A 14,059-nucleotide genomic window follows, 5' to 3' on the forward strand; every position below is an offset into this window, starting at 1 on the left:
AAGGAAATCTGCTATCTTCACCTGGTCTTACCTACATATGACATCAGATCCGCAGCAATGTGGTTGAATCTTAATTGCCCTCTGAAATGGTCTAGCAAGTCACTTAAGTTCAAGGGCAGGGATTGGCAACAAATGCTGAAAATACCCACATCTCAAGAAAGAATAAGAAAAGATCAACCCAAAGAAGCAATGTGATCGCTATGGGCAATGATGCCTCTTTAACTGGAATGCTTATTACTCAGATTACTCCATAATTAAATTGCAACAACTTTGTCATTCTATATACTTTATTTGAAATTGTAAATACAAGCGGTCTGGAGCCACGATATCCATTTGTATTAATCAGTTAAAATGAATCAGGGAATTTAGATTGATTAAGATTAATTGAAGACCATTTAAATAATTCTTTAACGATATTAATTTTAAAAAATATGAACAATAAATGTACTGGAAATGTTCCACCAAGCATTAAAAAAGACTTCTCGCAAGATAGTTATCTACAATCCATTCCAATAAATTAATTTAAAACACTTGTCAATAAATTAATTTAAAATATATTTTAATAAATAATTTAAAACCAGTTCCAATAAATAATTTAAAAACTATTTCATTAAAGAATTTAAAATCCACAAGCCATAAATTATTATTTGTTAATAACAGAAATCTGTTTTGATTTTAGTTCCTCATTTATATGGCATTCTTCAGAATTCTCACAGGGTGTCTATTAACAGGAAATGACCCATTACACATAGCTCCAAAAAAGGCCAATTTCCAACAAGTGTTGGCAGGTTGTTGTTATTGTTAGCACTGCACATGTTCAGAGAGTGTAAACACTGAAAGTACAAGACTGATGGTGTGGTACAATTATGTTGTCGATTTTATGTGTTTTTCTTTGCGTACTATGGATAGGAATTTTTTTTAAAAAATAGATTGTCATTGCAAGGTTTCATTACTTATATGTGTAAAATTGACCTGAGTGGAAATGTTTTATAGGTGCCATCTGTATCTCACCCAAGTTCTCATTCTTCTTGACAATGAGGGTCAACATGATATTTGCTATGGATGGCATTGCAGAGGTAACTTATCTTGCATTACTTAACGCCTCCATACAACATTCTTTAAATGAACCTCTTTTCATTTTCTCTTCCCTAGCTTGTTGGCTTTATGGTAACATCTCCTGTGATTCAATGTACCAAATGAATTGAATCAGGGACTGTTTGATCTGATGTTTAGACCCAAACAGAGCACTGGATTACTCAAGAGCCACCTGGTCAACTTATTTTCTGTCACACTTTTTGCTGTTATTTCTAAGTCGTATAACTGTGTGAAGATATGTCACTAGTAACAGAGCCAGCAGATTTGAACAAATGGGTTTTATTATAATGTCCTTATTTCAAACTAAAAACTTATAAAATGCAGTATGCAGTTGATGAGCTACTGAGAAAGTTGAATGTGTCACCAGGTACTATCTCAATTTTTAACTTTAAACTAAAGGCAGTGCTTCTGGCATCTATAGTTTTAATTGGTTGTCCCAAATTTTCAAAAACAATTATGCTAATTTTGGGTCCACATTTTCTTCATCTGCTATTCAGAAGATGCTGACTCTGGTTAGCATTTCCACAGTCACCTTTGCACATTCTTGATATGTCAGTTCATTTAACTGTACATCAAGAGAGCACTCATCAGTTGACGAGACATTACTGATCAGCTTCATACTGTCCTCAGCTGACAATAACATGTACTTGCATTTGCTATCAAGGCTACTGGAATAACAATCAGAACTAGCAACCTTAGCTGATGTTCCCTTCCCTAGCCATTGAAGCTCATTGTAATCCTATTGCTCCTGTGACCATTTTTTTTCTTAAGTCTGTCCTGCTCAAATTTTATTTAAACAAATTTGTATCATTTGTTTTAATGTTTCACTGCCTGTGCTCATGTGCTCTAGCATGACTCAGTGGCTGTTCTGTTTATGTTTTTATCAATAGGTTGCTACGGAGGTTGTCACAAATGCAGTCATTCTATATTTGTGTCTCTCAGAGACATGTCAGTGTTACACACTGTACAGAAAAGTTGAAGGGAATTTGAGGAATCGACCATGTCAATATTACTTCTTCAGCTTGAGTTATATTTTACAACTTAGAAAGGTTACTAACACCATTATGGTCAGAGCAATCCTGACTATTTTCTTTGATTTTTCTGTTTGTTTCCTGTAGAGACATTATAATTTATGTTTTTGCTGAAGACCCATTTCTATATGTGTAATGAAATTCCAGAACAATTCATTCAGCAGATGTTTGCAAATAGTAACTTTTTGAATCTTCATAAATAAACTTTATAATGCCTCTACAAATAGCATAGCAACTAGAGGAATACGGCCCTACTGCAAGCTCCCAACATCACATCCTTCCATAAAATGTTTTGGATTAAAACTGAGATTACGCGAAGGAACCTTTTAGCAGTAAAAAAATGCTTATTCCAATGTCAACAACCACAATCCACAAATTCAAGATTAGAAGGGTGACGTGGAACCAAGTATTTGCACATTAATGTTACAAAGTGCTATCCATTATTAAGAGAATTTAAAGTTCACAAACACTGTAGTTCTTTTGATTTCCATGCTAAGTGGAGGATTTGGGCCAAACAACGGCCAAATTCTTCTAGGATCATATGTTCTGCCACAGAGAGAGAGTGATAGGCTTTCTCTGCCTCTTCTGCCTGGGCCAGGAGACAGCCACAAGTAGCGTCTATGACGTCCCAAGTAACAAAAGTAAAAGGATGCCTGTCAATAGTACAAAAAGTTAACAAAATAATCAGAGACATGAACGTGAGATAATAGGAACTGCAGATGCTGGAGAATCCAAGATAATAAAATGTGAGGCTGGATGAACACAGCAGGCCAAGCAGCATCTCAGGAGCACAAAAGCTGACGTTTCGGGCCTAGACCCTTCATCAGATGAAGGGTCTAGGCCCGAAACGTCAGCTTTTGTGCTCCTGACATGCTGCTTGGCCTGCTGTGTTCATCCAGCCTCACATTTTATTATCAGAGACATGAACGTTTCAGTTTAAGATGTCTCTCCTTTGAATGAAAAATCACAACATGGTAACAAATGCAATCATATTAAGTATTAGATCTCAGATTGTGCAGGTCCTATCTTGTGTGTGGGTGTGCTTAAAAAAACTTTATGAAGAAACAGCTTCCAGGATGATTTAAATAAGAGAAGTGCCCTGGATAAAGGAGTTAGCAATAATAAAAATATATCATTGTAATAAGACCATAAGACATAGGAGTGGAAGTAAGGACATTCGGCCCATCGAGTCCACTCCGCCATTTAATCATGGCTGATGGGCATTTCTACTCTCCTTACCAACACTCTCCCCGTAGCCCTTAATTCCTTACGAGATCAAGAATTTATCAATCTCTGCCTTGAAGACATTTAACATCCCGGCCTCCACTGCACTCCAATGCAATGAATTCCACAGGCCCACACTCTCTGGCTGAAGAAATATCTCCTCATTTCCGTTCTAAATTGACCCGCTCTAATTTAAGGCTGTGCCCACAGGTCCTAGTTTCCCTGCCTAATGGAAACAACTTCCCAGTGTCCTCCCTTTCTAAACCATGCATTATCTTGTAAGTTTCTGTTAGATCTCCCCTCAACATTCTAAACTCTAATGAATACAATCCCAGGATCCTCAGCCATTCATCATATGTTAGGCCTACCATTCCAGGGATCATCCATGTGAATCTCCGCTGGGCACGCTCCACCGCCAGTATGTCCTTCCTGAGGTGTGGCCCAAAATTGGACACAGTATTCTAAATGTGGCCTAACTAGAACTTTATAAAGTCTCAGAAGCACATAGCTGCTTTTATATTCCAACCCTCTTGGGATAAATGACAACATTACATCTGCTTTCTTAATCACAGACTCTACCTGCAAGTTAACCTTTAGAGAATCCTGGACTAGCACTCCCAGATCCCCTTGTACTTTGGCTTTATGAATTTTCTCACCATTTAGAATATAGTCCATGCCTGTATTTTTTTTCCAAAGAGCAAGACCTCGCATTTGCTCGTATTGAATTTCATCAGCCATTTCCTGGACCACTGTCCTAAACTGTCTAAATCTTTCTGCAGCCTCCCCACCTCCTCAGTACTACCTGCCTATCCACCTAACTTCGTATCATCGGCAAACTTCGCCAGAATGCCCCCAGTCCCTTCATCCACATCATTAATGTATAAAGTGAACAACTGTGACCCCAACACTGAACCCTGCGGGACACCACTTGGCACCGGTTGCCATTCTGAGAAAGAGCCTTTTATCCTAACTCTCTGCCTTCTGTCAGACAGCCAATCCTCAATCCATGCCAGTAGCTCACCTCAAACACCATGGGCCCTCACCTTACTTAGCAACCTTCCGTGAGGCACCTTATCAAAGGCCTTTTGGAAGTATAGATAGATAACATCCTCTGGGTTTCCCTGGTCTAACCTACTTGTTACCTCTTCAAAGAATTCTAACAGGTTTGTCAGGCACAACCTCCCATTACTATCCATGCTGACTTGTTCTAACCTGACCCTGCACTTCCAAGAATTTAGAAATCTCATCCTTAACGATGGTTTCTAGAATTTTACCAACAACCAAGGTTAGGCTAATCAGCCTATAATTTTCCATCTTTTGTCTTGATCCTTTCTTGGACAAGGGGGTTACAACAGCAATTTTCCAATCATCTGTGACTTTCCCTGACTCCAGTGACTTTTGAAAGATCACAACCAACACCTCCGCTATTTCCTCAGCCACCTCCCTCAGAACTCTAGGATGTAGCCCATCGGGGCCAGGAGATTTATCAATTTTTAGACCTTTTAGCTTTTCCAGCACTTTCTGTTTTGTAATGCCTACCATAGTCAAATCTGCCCCCTGACTCTCCTTAATTGTTGGGATATTACTCATGTCTTTCTCTGTGAAGACTGTCGCAAAGTACTTATTCAGTTCTTCAGCTATTTCCTTATCTCCCATCACTAGCTTTCCAGCATCAATTTGGAGTGGCCCAGTGCCTCTTATTTGTTTCTTATGTATTGAAAGAAGCTTTTACTATCATTTCTAATATTACTAGCAAGCCTACCTTCATATTTGATCTTCTCCTTCGTTATTGCTCTCTTTGTTATCCTCTGTTTGTTTTTGTAGCCTTCCCAATCTTCTGATTTCCCAGTGCTCTTGGCCACTTTATAGGCTGTCTCTTTTTCTTTGACACATTTCCTGACTTCCTTTGTTAGCCATGGCTGTCTAATCCCACCCCGGATAATCTTTCTTTTCTTTGGGATGAACCTCTGTACTGTGTCCTTAATTACACACAGAAACTCCTGCTATTGCTGCTCTACTGTCTTCCCCACTAGGATCTGCTTCCAGTCGATTTTCGTGAGTTCCTCTCTCATGCCCCTGTAATTACCTTTATTTAACTGTAACACCATTACATCCGATTTTGTCTTCTCTCTTTCAAACTGCAGACAGAACTCGACCATATTATGATCGCTGCCTCCTATGTGTTCCCTTACTTTAAGATCTTTTATAAAGTCTGGCTCATTACATAGCACTAAGTCCAGAATAGTCTGCTCCCTTGTGGGCTCCATCACAAACTGTTCCAAAAAGCCATCCTGTAAGAATTCCATGAATTCCCTTTCTTTGGATTCACTGGCAACATTATGCACCCAGTCCACCTGCATATTGAAGTCTCCCATGATTACCGTGACCTTGCCTTTCTGACATGCCCTATCTATTTCCCGATGCATCTTGTGCCCCTGGTCTTGACACACTGTTAGGACGTCTATACATAACTTCCATTATGGTTTTTTGGCCTTTGTGGTTCCTTAACTCCAACCACACAGACTCCACATCATCTGACCCTGTGTCATTCAGTGCCATTGATTTAATTTCATTCTTAACCAACAAGGCAACCCCACCCCTTGTGCCCACCTCCCTGTCTTTTCAACAAGTTGTAAATCCTTGGACGTTTAACTGCCAGTCTTGAACCTCCTGCAACCATGCCCCTGTGATGCCTACCACATCATAATCATTCAAGATGATTTGTGCCGTTAATTCATCTACTTTGTTACGAATACTACGAGCATTTAGGTAAAGTGTCTTAATGCTACTTTTCTTATCATTATTAGAGACATTGGAAGTCATAAGGTGTGCTAATTTATCTTTCCGTTTTGCTGCATTCCTAGTCTGCCTCGAGCTTAAACCCACCCGTACACATGCTATCCTGTTGCTTATCTTGCCATTTAACTCCATACTCCCTGTCTCTTTCACTTTCCCTTTCCCCCGACTCAGAAGTTTAAAGTCCCACTGACGACCCTATTTACCCTTTTCACTAGAACACTGGTTCCAGATCAGTTCACGTGGAGACCGTCCCAACAGTACAGATCCCCCTGGTTCCAAAACTGATGCCAATGCCCCATGAAATGGAATCCCTCTTTCCCACACCAATCCCTTTGCCACGTGTTTACTTCCCTAACTTTCTTTTCCCTATGCCAATTGGCACGTGGCGGGTGTGTGTGTGAGTGTGCGGGTACGTGTGTGTGAGTGTGCGGGTGTATTGGCTCAGGCAGTAATCCGGAGATTATGACCCTTGAGGACCTGTACTTCAATTTCCTTCCTAGTGCTTGATAATCCCTGAACAGGTCCTCTACCCTAGCTTTGCCTATGTTGTTAGTCCCAACGTGGACCACAACAACTGGATCCTCCCCCTCCCACCCCAATATCCTTTCAAGCTGGTCGGAGATGTCCTGCATCCTGCACTGGGCAGGCAACACACCATGCGGGACTCCCGATCCGGCTTGCATAGGATACTATCTGTCCCCCTAATTATAGGATCCCCTGTAACAACTACATGTCTTTTTGCTCCCCCCTCTTGAATGGCCTTCTGCACCACGGTGCCGTGGTCAACTGGCTCATCCTGTCCACAGCCCGTTGGACAGGCAAGTTAGGCTTGATTTGCCAAATACCACTTAGTCCAAGTTTTGGCTTCACAGCGCTATGAAACTACTTGCCATGGAATGTCAGTTGCTTCCAGTTACAGAGTTATATCCAATAATAACTGCCTTTTATGGTGAAGTGGGCACAGGACTCTGTTCAGATTCCTATTGACTAATTTTCAGAGGCTCAAAGGGTACCTTTTCTAAAATAAAAATTAAGTTATTAAACTTAGAAATGAATTTACCAGGTATTCTAAATATTATTAGTTCTGCTTTTTACTGCATCATCGTGCTCATTTAAAATTTGGTTAAGATGCCCCATTGGCTCTGTGCTATCTGACTTTAATTGTCCATTGTGGATTGTGCCAAATTGTCCAGATGTAGCACAGCCAGCATGTCACACAGAATAACATGATACTGTCAAAGTTTTAAGGCCACATTTTAAGTATAGATACTTTAGGCAAAATCTAGAATATCCTGGACTTGGCAGCATATATCTTTCTTTTCCTTTCTAAAATTTCTTGCTAATAGAGCATGTTTATATGGATGCTAGTTGATGCCCAAGTGGCTAGACATCCTGTGAGTGGTGAGAGTGTATGCTAGCAGATTACTGTGCCATGTTTCAGAACCAAACTCAACCTTCTTCTCATAAACAATCAAAGAAGTGCACTTCCTAGCCAGATCTCTGGATTGCACCCATGCACTTGCATGTAGATGACTGATTTTTCTTTTCCTCCCTCAATCCACTGGTGTTTGTATCATCTTTACTACAATTCCGGGATATTAGACAATTCATCAGAGATTGAGAACAACCTTAATTTGTTTGCACTATGTTGCTCAATAATTCTACAGGCAAACAGGGGAGATGCTGAAGTAAATTTCTAAATAGTAGATTGGAGAAACATATACAAAGATTTCACATAAACCTTAACCTTTCACCTTAAACTTGACATGTAAATGAAAGACGTTGTATTAGAATGATGTTTGCTTATGCAAAAATTATTAATGGAGACTTTATAGGGAATATTTGTCAAGCACCAATACATTCCCACTAAACAAATCAAAAGATTGGCTTTTTATTCAGAAAGGTATCATTTGATCAAATTCAAAACTTCACATTTTGTTGTTCTGCTGACTCAGTTTGAGACCCAAACTGCACAGACCAAGTGGGGTCCTTTGCCCTCGGATGGGAGAGACCAGCTGCAAAATGTCCTTGGCCTGTACCTTCAACAATTTCTCCTTATCCCTAAGCTATCAATAGCTTGTTGATATTTACTATCAGGCTTAGACATGAAGAGCAGGGTTAGACCAATGTACTGGACTGCTACGATCTGTGGTACTATACTCCAAGAGTCTGAATCATAATAGAGAAAGGTATAATATTGACATGGGAAAAGAAGGTTTATTTTTAAAATTACCTTTCCCTATTCACGTTCATTTGCTTTCTGTAGTTGAATATTTCAGGAAAAAGTTTAGTTCTAGGCTGACAAATGCCCATATCACTATGGTCAGGGATACTCATCAGCGTCCTCCTCTCAGGACTTTCCTCATAATTTCTGCATCCGATACACTTGCAAATAGACGAGCACATTATTTTTGCCTGGTCAAAAAGAAGAGCAAAACAATAAATAAGATCAATTACACCCCATTCAATGGCACTTATGAAAGCACAACATAGAAAATTCCATTTTCATTTAATTCCTGACAAATGAAATGCAGAAACTTAAACCGTTCATATTTCTGAGTGTTACTTAATCATGGAGGCTCACAGCATAGTCAACAAATTGTTGACTCCATCTTGGCCTAGAATTTTAACCGAAACTATCAATTAAAGGGGAACTAATTTTAAGAAAAGGCAGTATATAGGGTGCTCTTTGTTCAAATTGGAAAGCGAGCTATGCATTTTCTTCATTAAAAATATATTAGACATGATGTAACAATCCATTTATGTATAAATTAAATATTTAAACACAGCAAAAGTAAAACTGGGAACACTTCCAGTAATACAAAAACAAAGAATTGCAGTTGCTGAACATCTGAAGCAAAAACATTAAAAACTGGAAACAATCAGCAGGTTCAGCAACCCCTACAGAAGGATGAAATGGAATGAATTGGACTCGATTTTACATCTGGACATTCACCATGTATTCAAAGTTGTGGAGTAGGCGATGGCTAGTAAATTAAAATTGACAGCCTTCCCATCCTTCCCATCCACCTCCGACATACGTCCTATATTACAGTGGAAGGGAAAAGCATCAGGATGAGTTTATTGAGACCCTTCTGTAACTATTTAAAGGGTCACTTCAGGGCATCATTTCCATTCCTACTATTTTACATGTGGTAGGAAAGGCAATGCAAGCAGCCAGCTTGCAGGCAGCTGTCACTATATGGACTATTGTTTAGTGAGGAGGGGTTATCTCCTGTTGGGGGTTTGGGAGAGGGATGCAAAACACTCCCACAAGTGTGTAACACACCTGCTCTAAGCCTTCTCCAAGACACTAAAACCTGGCCCACCAAGTCCTAACCCCATAACTACCTCCATCCCCAACCCCACCTCTCGCTGGGGTCTGTCAGGCATGCCTGTTCAAAATCTCTGACTTTATTGAAGTTTGTGCTCCATGACACTTCCAAGGGCAGGCCCTCCTCTCTGATCGAGTGAAAGTCCTGCTGTGATTTAGCACATCTCCATGTAAAGCCCAAATCAACATTTCTTGTTCATGGCCTTTCAAAACTGGAAAATGCTAGAAATGAACAGTTTTTATTCTAATTCAGTACCTGGGTAAAGTGGGGGAGAAAAATGATGGTATTGATGAAGGGTTAGATAGATTCTCCAATTACTGGGAGTAGTCAGAACTTCATTACCCACAAGTGGGGAAAATTTCCCAGCAACACTTCTGTTAGGAGTTTACTCTCCACTCTTTCTGTTTTCAGAATCCAGTTAGGATGCATGTTGACTTAATTGCTTTAGACTGGATCTTGGATGAGTAACAATATGACTATCAGCAGCAGGTTGCAGTTGAGGAGTATTACTGCGGAGAGGAGTGGAGCCTTCAATTGGCAACAACCATGTAATATGGTGAGTGGCTAGACGCTGGACTGCTTTGATCTGTAGGAACAGTAGTTCCCAGAGTTTAAGATTGCCACATCAGGACAGATATCCACAGTCGCAAACAATTTCCCTGCTACACCTTGGATTACCAGTCCTGTTAAAGTGATGACTGGTTTCGATTTTATTTGCTCCCAGATTGTTTCAGGGATCAGCTGGAATCCAGGATCTCCCAGTTAGTACTGTCCACATGCATCAGGTGATTAACTGGTTGTTTGCCATGACTGACAATTATATAAACAATGCCAGTTAATTATCACCTACTGGATTGATGACAATGCCCACTCTTCCTCTTACCATTTCCCCTCTACCCAACCCATGCCACTGACATAAAATAATCTTGTAAACAACCAACTACCTATTACTGCTCCATCCATTGGTTCCAATAACTTCATGTCTCCCCATTTATCATTTAGCAAGTGAATGACGACTTGTCACCAATATTTCCTACAGTTGTGCATGCAGGCTGCTCACAAGATGTCCCCCTTAAAGATAACCACATGAATGTAAAAATACATAAAACACAAAGGTATCATACACTATATACAGCCTTAAAGAAGGGAACAGTGGCTCAGCGGTTAGCACTGCTGCCTCACAGCACCAGGGACCTCGGTTTGATTCAAACCTTGGGCAACTGTCTGTGTGGAGTTTGCGCATTCTCCCTGTGTCTGCGTGAGTTTCCTCCGAGTGCTCCAGTTTCATCTCACAGTCTAAAAATGTGCAAGTTAGGTGGATTGTCCATGCTAAATTGTCCGTAGTGTTCAGGGATGTGGAGCTTAGGTACATTAGCCACAGGAAGTGCAGGGTTAGAGGGTTGGGGAATGGGTTTGGGTGGGTTACTCATTGGTTGGTCAGTGTGGACTTGTTGGGCTGAATGGCCTGTTTCCACAATGTGGGGATTCTATGAGACGTTGTTGCCATAAAAGGTAGAAAGCAGAAAAGTGGTACAAAGTTTACATTTTATGTGATTCTTCAAAGAATAGAAATGTAATAATATTATGTTATTTCCTGTGCCCATATGTATACCCTTGGTGAGCTACAAAGCTTTACATTTTTTTCCCCCATTGCTCCTATATAGTACAACTCTGTGCACTGAGCAGAAGTAGAGGTAGATTACTCAGATTTCTGTTCTGATAGCTTAGAAGTTCTTAATTGCTAGCTCCTGAGATTTGGAACCTGTGTGGACCCCTCCAATGACTGATCCACCTGCATTGAATAGGAGCAGGCTCAGCCTTCAGGACAGTAGGCAGCAAGTGGGGCTTTCACTCCGGGGTAAAGGGAATAGGTAAGTGCTGAGAAGATTAATGCTGTAAGTTCCCACTTCAGTGTCCACTTCAGGCATTTTGTTAGCTCGGTAGCCGTCACTGCTCCAAATCTGATAGACAGCAGTTTGATCTAGATTAATATGATCAGTAAAAACAAGGTATCTGTCTTTCTATTTAAGATGCTGGTCATGTTGGCATCCAGAATATGCATGATTTGTTGTTAATGTGTGTGTGAACTCATTTGGTAGCAGCAGTTGATGTTCTGAGGAGTTGGCCACTCTGTCCATGCAGAAAGGCATCATTATATCATTTGTCCTATAACATTAGCCTCTCATGCTTTAAAAATGACTATATTCTTTCTATAATTGTAGCTGCATGAAAGGCCTGTTGGCACATCACAAATTACTGGTGTTCCTCTATGACAGTCATTCCCTTTGACAGCTCCCAGGGTATGGCATTTTGTTGAGCAGAGCAAAACTTGTATATAGGACCGTGCTATTCAGTCAAACTCTCCAGGGTGAATCTCAAGCCAACTTCTGCTCTTGTTCACCTGTGAGGTGTGAGTTACTACATGAAAATCAAATTCTCTCTAACTGAGCATAAAGTGCAAGTATCTGAATTGGTTCATGACAAGTTTGAGTAACAAGACAAGCTCTGCCGAGGATTTGTCGATACGCGTGTGCATGTTCTTCTTGCTGAATGGCGGAAAGGTTTATTGGAGATAAATGACTTGAATTAGTACTGGCATGGCCAGAATGGTGCAACTTAACTTTCAGAAGTTGATCATGTTTTAATCAAGCTGAGATCAAGTTAACATTATTGCTGTATGATGTCTGGGCATTGTATCTTATTCTGTCACCATAGAGCTGGGATGTCCCCATCACTAATGGTAAGGGTTTCCATCATGCCAATTGGTCTACAGGGCTTCTGAGGGCAGCAGCTGGGTGCGGCAGGGTTGGTATTGGTTCATCTTAAACTTTTTCCTTATCCTTCTTTTAAAGGTAAATTAGCAAGAATGGTTAAACTGCCTCAGATGGGGCAACAAAAATATAAATTAATGATTGAGTTATATAAGGAGATTAGAAACTTATTCAATCAAAATAACATTATCTGGGGTGCCCACCAATCTGTATAGCCTCTATCATGTTGGCGAACACTACATGCTCCCTCTCCATGGACACCGAGCATGGACAAAACGGTGAAAGAGAGGCAGACAGTCAGGTACAACCTCCCTTTTATTCTAAACTCTTCCACAACAGGAAAGAGGAGACCAATAAGTGTCTCAGGGAATGTGTTGGACCCAATAGAGTAAATTTGGTAAGAATAACTTTAAGGGACAGGTATCAATTTTGATCAGAAAGAGGACAAATGGCAGCGCTGGATGGATTGATGGGGATTGGAGCAAATGCATAGACAGAAAATGATGCATTTGCTTGCAATGTATGTGGGAGGGAGGAGTAAAGGAGTAGGCTTGGAAAAAACGGTATGGCTGAAGAGAAATAGATGGGAAGATGATGCATTCAGTAAAATGTAGATTAATAATAGTTAAATTTCCTGATCTGCACTGACCCCAGGAGCATTTCTGCCTTCCTGGGCCATCTCCAGCCATGTGTCTTTGTAGCAGCGGAAGCTTTTTTCTAGCCATTGCTGAAGAAGACCATCTCTGCAGTTCCTCGTTGCCCCAACAGTATATCAAGGAAGGCATCATTAAAGTAGGTCACATCCTTAGTTGGGTCTGAACCCATTCTTAAGTTTCTCTTTTCTTTCTTTCAGGCCCCTACTCCAGCAAGTTACAACTTTGGATCAACCCTTCAAATACTGTGGATGAGAATATGTTGCATCATTGCACATGGCAGCTGCTACACAATCCACATCAAACCCAGCAGTAAACTCATTCACGAATAGCTACTTGCCATAGATAGATATGCTGAAAATAATTCCTGGTTTCCATGAAATATCATAGTGTAAAACCTCACCTCACACTTTGATTCCAATCACTTTCTAATGACAGAGCCAGAGTCTCCCTTCACCTCATGCCTAAACCCAACAAGCTCAGTATTCATGAGATATTTTTTCTACCATACAGATAAAATTCGATTATCAAGCACACTTTCCCTTTCCATAGCTATCTCTGTTCCTGGAAGAATCATTAAACTGGCAAACTATTATTCACTCTGATGCCACTTTAATCTTTCCCCATTAGTACAGAAATGAAACTCGGATCAGTTTGTTTTCTCCAATATCACTGTCACAGCCTTAAGAACTGCTTAACATCAACCATATAAACCAGGCCATCCATTTTCTCATTTTTCTCTTCACAATTCTAACCCCCTGCTCGGAATAAGAACATAAGAACATAAGAACTAGGAGCAGGAGTAGGCCATCTGGCCCCTTCAGCCTGCCCCGCCATTTAATAAGATCATGGCTGATCCTTTTAAGACTCAGCTCCACTTAGCCGCCACTCATCATAACCCTTAATTCCTTTACTTTTCAAAAATATGTCTAGCCTTGCCTTAAAAACACTCAGCGAGGTAGCTTCAACCGCTTCACTGGGCAGGGAATTCCACAGATTCACAACCATTTGGGTGAAGAAGTTCCTCCTGACCTCAGTCCTACATCTGCTTCCCTTTATTTTGAGGCAATGCCCTCTGTTCCCAATTTCACCTGCTAGTGGAAACAACCTCCCTGTCTCCACCTTATCTATTTTCTTCATAATCTTATGTT

At 40.5% G+C, this 14,059-nt stretch overlaps 1 protein-coding gene across 1 annotated transcript in view; it reads right to left on the reverse strand.

Moving 5' to 3' along the window:
• Positions 1-2,586: 2,586 nt before the first annotated feature.
• tesmin (testis expressed metallothionein like protein) overlaps positions 2,587-14,059 on the reverse strand; it is a 62,760-nt gene continuing 51,287 nt past the window's right edge. The window contains exons 7-9 of the mRNA XM_059651838.1: positions 8,453-8,564; positions 7,661-7,667; positions 2,587-2,839 (exon numbers count right to left, since the gene is read on the reverse strand). Of these exons, the coding sequence (XP_059507821.1) occupies positions 2,587-2,839; positions 7,661-7,667; positions 8,453-8,564 (372 nt within the window). The remainder of the gene's footprint in view (positions 2,840-7,660; positions 7,668-8,452; positions 8,565-14,059) is intronic.

This window comes from Stegostoma tigrinum, chromosome 17 (assembly GCF_030684315.1).
Source record: "Stegostoma tigrinum isolate sSteTig4 chromosome 17, sSteTig4.hap1, whole genome shotgun sequence".
Classification (NCBI taxonomy): domain Eukaryota; kingdom Metazoa; phylum Chordata; class Chondrichthyes; order Orectolobiformes; family Stegostomatidae; genus Stegostoma; species Stegostoma tigrinum.